The following is an 8,638-nucleotide window of genomic DNA, read 5'->3' on the forward strand; positions in this document are numbered from 1 at the left end:
AGACCTTTCTCAGTAGCAAGAAACCCAGTGGAGGGAGAAATCTAAGCTCTGCTAAAGGGTTCAGTGCCTCCAAAAGCTGAAGGCAGAGCCTTGTGAAAGAGAAGGAAGGATGAGGACAGGGATGAATAAGGCAAGCTGGAGCCTCTGACTGAATTGTGGCTTTGCACTGGCCAGCTGCAGATTGAGGAGCAAATTCTCCTCATGTGTGGGATCAGTGTCCCACGCCAAAACTGGAGACATGTGGAGTGTCCCTGGCACTCCAGGGTCACCTGTGGGAATTGTCCACTGCTTTGTGGTCCCACTTAGGACATTTTACTTCTTTGTGAGGCTTCCACCAGTAAATGCAGCAGATGGAAAGAGCATGCAAACAGCTTTGCTCTGTGGGGAAATAGCTGTGAAGGGAGCTGGGGTGTGATTTCTGCCTCTGCCTATCTGCAGCACTTCACTTTCACAGCAAAATTAACTAGTTCACTTCTCAGAGGGCATCTGCCTAGCTCTAAAAATTAATCTTCAGATCATGTTGCTGTCCTTCTGCAGAGAGAACAAAGGGCAAGCAGCAGTAAAAGTGCTAAAACATTTTTAGAGAAGTGAAGCATAAGAAAATCTCTATGAAACCCTTTTTATTTCTGTTGAGAATTAATTTTCTGAAGCTTTTTCTCATTACTGCTGATCACAGATGTGATATTGTTCATGGTAAATACTTTTCTCCATTCATTGTATGTGAACATCTTTGAAAAAATATATAAAGTGAGTTCTTTTTTTACTTTTTCATTTTTTTATTTCCAAAATAGTGAAAACTCTGTAGAATTTTCTGCATGCCCTGGTACCTGTGTTGATTCTTTCCATTTGGCAGATGAATACTTTGTTCGGTATTTCCGTGATTATTTGTAAATATCATTGGTGATGTTTTTCTTTTAAACCTTTTATTCTTTCCCAAGCCAAACAGATACTTGCTGAGCCTGGCACATAAGATAATAGTTTTCTAGAAGACAAGAAATTTGGAAAGCAAAGGACAGATGTGCAGAGTTAATCTAAATCTGAGCCTCACTGCTTTCCCAGGTGAATGAAGCTGCAGGGAATAGAGCACTTGCTGCTGAAGCACATGCCCAATCTCTCAGTGAAACCTGCAAAGAAGTGAGTGAGAAAATTGCTTATGTGAACAGGATACAGTCTTGAACTTCTGCAACACTTGGCAGGAAATCTGGCAGCCTCAGGGCGCGTTTTTGAAAGGCCTCTCAATTGAAATGCCTTGCTTGGCCCAAAGGGTGAAGTTCCCCAGCAGAGCAGCTTCATCAGCTCCCATGACCTGCTGTGCTTTCAGTGCTGATTCAAATCCTTTGCCTTCCACTATCCAAATGCAAAGCCAAGTGCTAGTAGAAAACATGCTCTATGGCAGCTCTCTAGCCCCCACTGCCTTTTTTTAGAATAAACTGACGATTTCAAGGTAAGAATTGTATGTGTTAGGAATCAGTCCTTGGTTCTTGGGGGCAAATGGTTTCCAAACAAAATTCTTTCTTTTTTTTTTTTTAATATGAATTTCAGGTTTTCAGATGTTTTTCTTCTTTTATTTCTTAGCACTCTGCATCTTTTAATATTCTCTTGGTGACACCCCGTGTCATGATTTAGATACAAATGCCTGCCAATGAGCAAGTTGCTGCAGTCACCCATCTGAGCAAAGAACAGATCAGACAACACCACATTTGACCCGGAGAGTCAATATTCAGAGGCCAAGAAACAATAAGATCCAGCAGGGAACTTTTTAGTAGAAAGTGTTGCCTTTTCAAAATTCTAATTTCTCCCAGGAATGAAGAATGAGTCATTGCTGTGCCCTGATCAGTGGTGCTCTCATAGCAGGCAGAGGTGCTGTGGGTCCTGTCACAGACAGCTACTTGCTTTTCCACAACTCAGCCTGTTTGTTTCTAGAAAATTCAGTGGCTAGGTTCACTGGAGAAACACAGAGGAGATGCTCAGGTGAAGAAGAAATGCCTCAAGCATTTTTAACTTTCCTTTGTTCAGTGTTAACAATGCTTGATCTGGTCAACATCCCAGCCCTTTCTAAGCAGTATGTTATTGCTGAGGAAGGTAGCCTAGAAGCCAAAAATTCCTAAATTTAATGTTCATCTCCCTGCTGTCTACCAGCACTCTAAATTAAATTACAGTGCAAGTTACTTTATGATCTGTGGGATCAAGGATAGCAGGGTAAAAAACCAAAGAACAGGCGTGCTCAGAAAAAAGCTGAGCAACAGAGGAAGCATAAAACTACAGGTGAGCTTCTAGTTACTCCCAGTTATTGAAGTGTAAGCCCAAAGTCATGTCAGTGAAACTAATGGAGCTGCCTCAGGCTACAGAAGAGCAATTGAGATCAGTTTTCTCATACACTTTGGCATTTTCTGCCTCCCCAGGTACCGATGCAATCTCTGTTCCCTCTGTTCAGGCATTGTCAGTTGAGCTGGAGGCCCTCTTGGCATGGCCCACTGTTTTGAGATGGAAAATAACTCTTTTGCTTCAGTACTATTTTCTTCTATGATTTCTTAACTCTTTTTCCAAAAGGAGCCTGAAGTCACAATGGTAAAATCTTTGTGTCTACTGAAGGGTAGTTAGTTAAAAGGTAAGTTATGAGCAAGGATGTGATGAAGATTCCTTGTCTGCTGGCAGGGATATTGAGTCAGATATTCTGAAGGTACTGAAGGAATCAATAGAAATGGCCATTGCTATGGGGAGGGAATTCTTGCTGGAATATCCTGGTGAATTTTATTTTCAGGCATTTTTTTATAACCAGGACATAAGGTAAATACACAGTCCATGTCTTCTCAGATGCACAGTTCATCACCTGAGCACCAAAAGGACTCTGTCAACATCAGCACATGCTTAGGTCAGTGTTGGGTCAGTGTTCTCAACTGGAACTGGGCTTCTTTGGTACAATCTCATACATAGATTCACTTAAAAAACATTCCCTGTGACAGATTGGAGCCCCTACATGTAAATCTCCAACTCAGGGGAGAAATCAATACACACTTTGTGCATTAGTCTTGTCAAAAGTATGAGGAAAAGAGACAGTTCAAAGGCTGGGATTAGTGTCCTTGCCTCAGAGAGGTGCTGCAAGGATCCAGCTCAGCATGAATATGAGAACTCTTAGCTTTGATTGCTAAGTCAGCCTCATCCCTCAGGAAGGTGGCAGCTGATGCCTGGGACAGGGCTGCAGGCAGCAGTGGGGCTGGCCCAGAGCAGTGGGGTGCCCCTCTGCAGGCTGCATGCTCCTTGTCTTTGGGCTTATCTGTGCCTGTGAGTGCTGATAAGAACTGACTGGCATGTTAGGCTCTTGCTGCTTGATTATTTTTTATTGCCTTGTTTGCTTGGGGAATGGGAGTGCTCTGAGGTCCAAAAGGTTGCTTTCCCCCAGGGTTCTGTGTGCTTCTGGCTACTGCTTTAGGGATCAGGGCTGCTCTTATCTTATTTCCCCATAAGGTGGGGGTGGTTCTTTCAGGTTCATGTGTTTGCCATTGCATTGGACATGGGGAATTTATTTCATGCTCTTGTTTGGTTTGGCTCTGTTCATGAAACTATGTTTGTAACCAAGGAGGAAGTAACAGACGTGAAAAGCCTGCAAGTAGGACAGGAGCTGATGAGGAAACCTGGAACTGGGGGAGTCCCTTACTGTGTGCTGTGTGGGGATTGGAGCCAGTGGCAGCTTTAGTTAGATGTGTGATGAGCTGTCACAACAGCTGTCACTAAAACATGGGCTGCACCTTGAAGTCCAGGAGTGGAGGAATGATATGGAGATCTTGCTATACCCATGTGAACCTAAAGCTGCCTTTGCATTTAGAGTTACAATCATTAATTTCTTTTTTAAATAGCATGTGCAAGTCTAAACCTGACAGGCATGTGTGTGTGAGGGCAAGCGTAGGTGAGCAGGACAGGGGAGGCAACAGAATTTAGTCTGAAGCTTTTTACCATGAACTTCAATGCTTTGTTTCTCACCAGACCAAGTCTGTAGTGACTAAAGTTTTGCAGGTACATTGTGGACAGGGAAGCTGAAATACGCTACCACACATAAGTGAACATTTCTTTCTTTTCAAAGTGAAGAAGAATCATATCCAAAGAGATATGCATCACTGTTCATGTGAATAATTAAATATATTTTTACACATAAATAATAACAGGAAACATTATGGAAAGAAATAAAAAAGTTAGGAAGAGCCTCTTGGAAATTGACTTAGTTCTGGTTTTTAGGAAATATTTTCAGCTGTGAATATTTAAAGCAAACTGCTTAGGCAAGCAGTTCAGAACCCTGTACTTTTCACAAAACCTCTCCACACATCATCCCAAGTAATGAACATTCAGTGCATAAATCAAGGCTTTTGCATGGCTCTTTTTTCACTGTTTTGCAATGGGTTTTCCAAGGACTCCTTTAAAACAAAATAATAACACACCCCATCAAGACAGCAGTTCAGGTTTGCCCAGCAAAGGGTGACCTGAACAAGGTCTCGTAGCACTTGTTGAAAACTGATGTGGATGACGTTGTTCTTCACCAAAAAGTACATCAAGTACGCCACGTGGTAAGGTGTGAAACACACCAGAAAGGCAGCCAGGTTTGTCACCACGATCCTCTCTGCTCTGGTGCTGTGTGTCTGGGGGTTGTCTGGCTTTCTGTGCCTCCTCAGGCACCGGACGGTTTGGGCAGTGCAGAAAGTCATGGCTGCCATGCTGCCGAAGAAGATGATCTCCAGGGTGCTGAGCAGCCCTGCGTTCTCCCACGTGCTCTTGGAGAAGTTGTGGAAGCAGGAAGAGATGTTGTGGCCCTTTCCATGCAGTTGGAAAGTAGAGAGTGTCCCTGCAGAGGTGCCCAGGCAGATGAGAGCACAGACCATGGCAGCTTTCCTGATGGACCTGAGGGTGAGGGCCACGAAGGGGTAGCAGATAGCGATGTAGCGATCCACGCAGATGCACAGGGAGATGAGGATGCTGCCGTACATGTTCACAAAGTACAGACTCTCCAAGGTGGAGCAAAACACAGACCCCAAGTTCCAGTGGTCCTGAAGGTGGTAGGAAATGATTTTGAAAGGAAGGGTAAACAACAGCAAAGTATCCAGGAATATAAGGGCTATCATGTAGACTGTAGATTCTGACAGCTTTTTAACCTTAAAAAACAGGAATGACAGAGCCATTATGTTGAACAGCAATCCCAGGATAAAAGTGGGGGTGTATATGATGAGCTGGAACAGTTCCACAGAAGCACTGATATTCCCTTTGCCATGGGTGTCATTCATATCTCCAGGTGTGCTGGAAGAGAAGAAAATCACAAAGAAGGATGAAGATCACATAGAAAACATAGAACAAAGGCTGATGAGGTCTCTATATCTCCACAGCCTTGGAAACACTTTGTTCCCCTGCTGTGTGCTGAATTGCAGCTCCTGGGACATGGAGCTGCTCAGTGCCAGTGATTTTGGGGCAAGGCTGTACCTCAAGGGGAGGATGGGGCTTTCTGGCGCCCACCCCACTCGCACTGTTAGCTGTAACCCCAGACTGTGCTGTCCTGTATTCTGGCTGGGCAGAGTATGGCTGAACCATCCCCTTGAACCCAGGTAGCAGACCCTGATTTTAGGGTTTCTTGGATCACGAGGGTGGAACAATTCTGTGGATCCTGTTTCCTGCATCAAGCTATCATATGAGATCTCGGGGAGCCAAGAACAGAAGGGTCCCCCACATTTATTAATGTGAAGATCCCATACAATCACTGCCAGCCTGCACCCTCTCCCACCTCCCCTGGGCAAAGAGGGACTGTGAGTATCTCTGGCCCTTCTAAAGCTGTCTGAAAGCTGCAGGCAGGAATCTTCAAACAGGGTATTTCTGGCAGAGGTTAATCTTTGGTAGAAGGATGGGATTTTGTCTAAATCAGCCAGACTTACCAGAGCAGAGACAGGGGTTACAGGAAACATGCAGCTGGATTCACCTCTGCAGGAAGGGACTGAAGCAGTCAGGCAGGCACTCTCTGAGCTGAGCTGGGGTCACAAAGTAATTGCCTTCTTTAGAGGAAGGGTTCTGCCTTGATCCTGCCCTCAGACTCTCCTGATAAGGACCAGGAAGGTGCTCATTGGTTTCTGCAGTGCTGTAATCACTTAAAAATGCAAATGGCCAGGAATACCAGATCTTTTCCTCCAGCCAGTTCCATGACAGCAAATGGAACCTGTAAATAAAGTATGCCAGAGATCTTTCTGTCAGCAGCCAGAAATTAATTTCTCCTGCTGTTCTCTAGTTTTTACTTCAAACCAGTGTCTTTCCTACATGAGTTGCTGATTTTGGTGCTGTTCCATTTTAGATTTGTCAGCTGAGCAGTCAAAGTTTCTGTCCTGTAGATCAAGTCACCCCCGTGAGTATTTCACAGGTAAACTCTCCCTTGCTGTGGTTTGAGAGATTAAGATCTCTTTGAGTGAGATTCAGATCAGCAAAAAAGGAAATTTAGTTCTTTGCTCCTTAGAGACACAGTAATGTCACAGGTAAGTGAGATTCTGTAAATTCCTGGCTTAGACAGGAGTAAGAAAAGCAGCATGAAGCACTGTGGGCTTGATGCTGGGAGGGAGCCCATTACTGAGAGCCAAAGGAAGGAAAAGTTAATTAAGGAATTTCTGAAAAGTAATAAATACTAACAAAGTTCTTTACTTCAATGCCTCTGTAGGAGATTTCATTACTACCTTCCTCTTTCTTCAGTCTTGTTTCTAATTTGTTTGATAGTGTGACTAAGAAGTTCTGGGTCTAGGGAAACAGAATTTCAGCTTCTCACCAAGACGTTTAACTAAGAAAATTCTCAATATGATTAAAAGATGTTTCAGACTAGGACCTGTTGTGCAGATTTATTAAAAAATAAACGGAAAAAATATTATATAAAGAATAAATCCAAAGGGAAGTTTTGTTCAGTCATTAAAAAAGTTAGCTATGCTGTAAGCAATGCAAGTTATGTCAAATATAATTAGTTTTTGGCTCTTGTGACAAGAGGAAAGCTTTTAAGGCAAGGTTTTTGCTATAGTGAAATATCTCTTGTCATCTTACCTTTGGGTTGCCTTGTGCTCTGCTCGTTTTTCTCCTTCTCAGCTTGTAGAATCCTGCAGCCTTGTGTTTTCTTTTAAGGCAGCAGAGTGAGCTGCATGCAGAGCAGCTGCTGCTCAGAATGTCAGGAAGCACCAAGTGCTGCTGCTTTTTGTTCCATCGCAGATTTCCATGGCAGCGTGGGGCTCCCCAGCCGCGTCTGCATCATGCACAGGCAGTCACACAGCTCATTTAAGGATGTAAATCTGTGGGACTCACACCTCTGTGAGTCACCCTTTAAAATGCGGAAAGAAATCTGGCTCTACAGACCTTTCTTTGTTTTTTTCTTTGTTTGTGTTTTTTTTTTCCTTTTTTTGTGTGGCTTTTTTGATTTTTTTTTTTGTGGTATTTTTTTCTCGGTTAGTTGGTTGGTTTTTGGTTGGTATTTTTTTTTGTTGGTATTTTTTAAAATTTTTTTCTCCTATACAGGATTTTATTGATTGTACATAGCATCCATGGGTAGAGTGTTAGTTGTCAAAATGTGCTTTGAGCTAAATCCTATCATTGTTTCCTTTACTTTTCACGATATCAGAAAGGAAAAAGAGGCTGCTGATTTTCAGTGGTGATCTCGTATGTTCAACTTGGTGTTTCAAAAGAGTCAAGGATTACTCTTACATCTGTTTATACTCCTAGGGAGCAGGGAATATACCCATGGAGAGTGTCAGGTGATGATTTTGTTCAGGTAGAAAGGGGAAAAAAGTGAACATTTTTGGCTGTTGTATGCATGTTTGCAGTGCTCTTTCCAAAAAGGAAAATAAAGGCCACAGATGAAGTTTTGCTTGGTCTTCTGCATACCCCTTACATTTCAAAACTGAAGATTATATTGGCTAAATTAAATCTGTGAAAGAGATAAGGGATAGGAGATGAGAGAAGAAACAGTCCCTTGGGGTTTCCCCAGGGTATTTTAGTTGAAATGACTCTATTTAAGGAAAAAAAAAAGCAACACCACCAAAGGAAAAAAACCCATAAAAGTTCGAATGAATAGAACCTTACCTCATTTCTCAGCTAGGTTGCACTTCTGTGTATCCTGTGCTGGTCTTGTGAGTGTGGCTGCATTCTGGGTGTGAACAAAACCCAGCCCAGGCAGGCACCAGCACCATGAAGGGAAGGCTGGGGCTGGGCCAGCACCCTCAGCTCAGATGGGCTCATTTGGCACCACAAACACCAAAATCCAACACCTGGAGAATTCTGTTCCATAATCATAGGAAGAGTTGATATGGAAGGATTAAAAGGTGCTATTGTTATAAGTTAGTTATTTTCGTGGAAATTTTTTTGGTATTTCTTGTTTAAAATTAAAAAAAATTTAGGATTGTGAGGTTTTCTTTTCATGGTTTGTATCAGCATTGAAAATTAAGTGAGTTTTTGGTTGGTTTTTTTTTTGTTTTGTGGGAGGTTTTTGGGGTTTTTTTTTGTGTTTGTGGGAGGATATTTGTGTTATGTTTTGATAGGTGTATTGTGTTAGTTAAATTTTTTATTTGTTGTTATTTAAGGTTTTATTGGAAAGTGGTTTTTTGTGGGTAGAGAGGGTTTATAATTTGGTTAAATTTGGGAATGTGTA

General features: G+C 42.6%; 1 protein-coding gene across 2 annotated transcripts; it reads right to left on the minus strand.

Annotated features, from left to right (window-relative positions):
• Positions 1-4,103: 4,103 nt before the first annotated feature.
• Positions 4,104-7,175, minus strand: LOC132077694 (G-protein coupled receptor 55-like). 2 transcript variants are annotated; one of them, XM_059479531.1, is made up of 3 exons: positions 7,045-7,175; positions 5,907-6,184; positions 4,104-5,280 (listed from the first exon to the last, which is right to left on the minus strand). In XM_059479531.1, exon 3 carries the CDS (start codon positions 5,265-5,267, stop codon positions 4,350-4,352), a length of 918 nt encoding a protein of 305 aa, XP_059335514.1. In that variant the 5' UTR covers positions 5,268-5,280; positions 5,907-6,184; positions 7,045-7,175; the 3' UTR covers positions 4,104-4,349. The 2 variants fall into 2 exon arrangements, with proteins under 2 accessions (XP_059335514.1, XP_059335515.1); XM_059479532.1 differs by lacking the exon at positions 5,907-6,184 and having other exon boundaries at positions 7,045-7,050.
• Positions 7,176-8,638: the final 1,463 nt, after the last annotated feature.

Source organism: Ammospiza nelsoni, chromosome 10 (assembly GCF_027579445.1).
Source record: "Ammospiza nelsoni isolate bAmmNel1 chromosome 10, bAmmNel1.pri, whole genome shotgun sequence".
Taxonomy (NCBI): Eukaryota; Metazoa; Chordata; class Aves; order Passeriformes; family Passerellidae; genus Ammospiza; species Ammospiza nelsoni.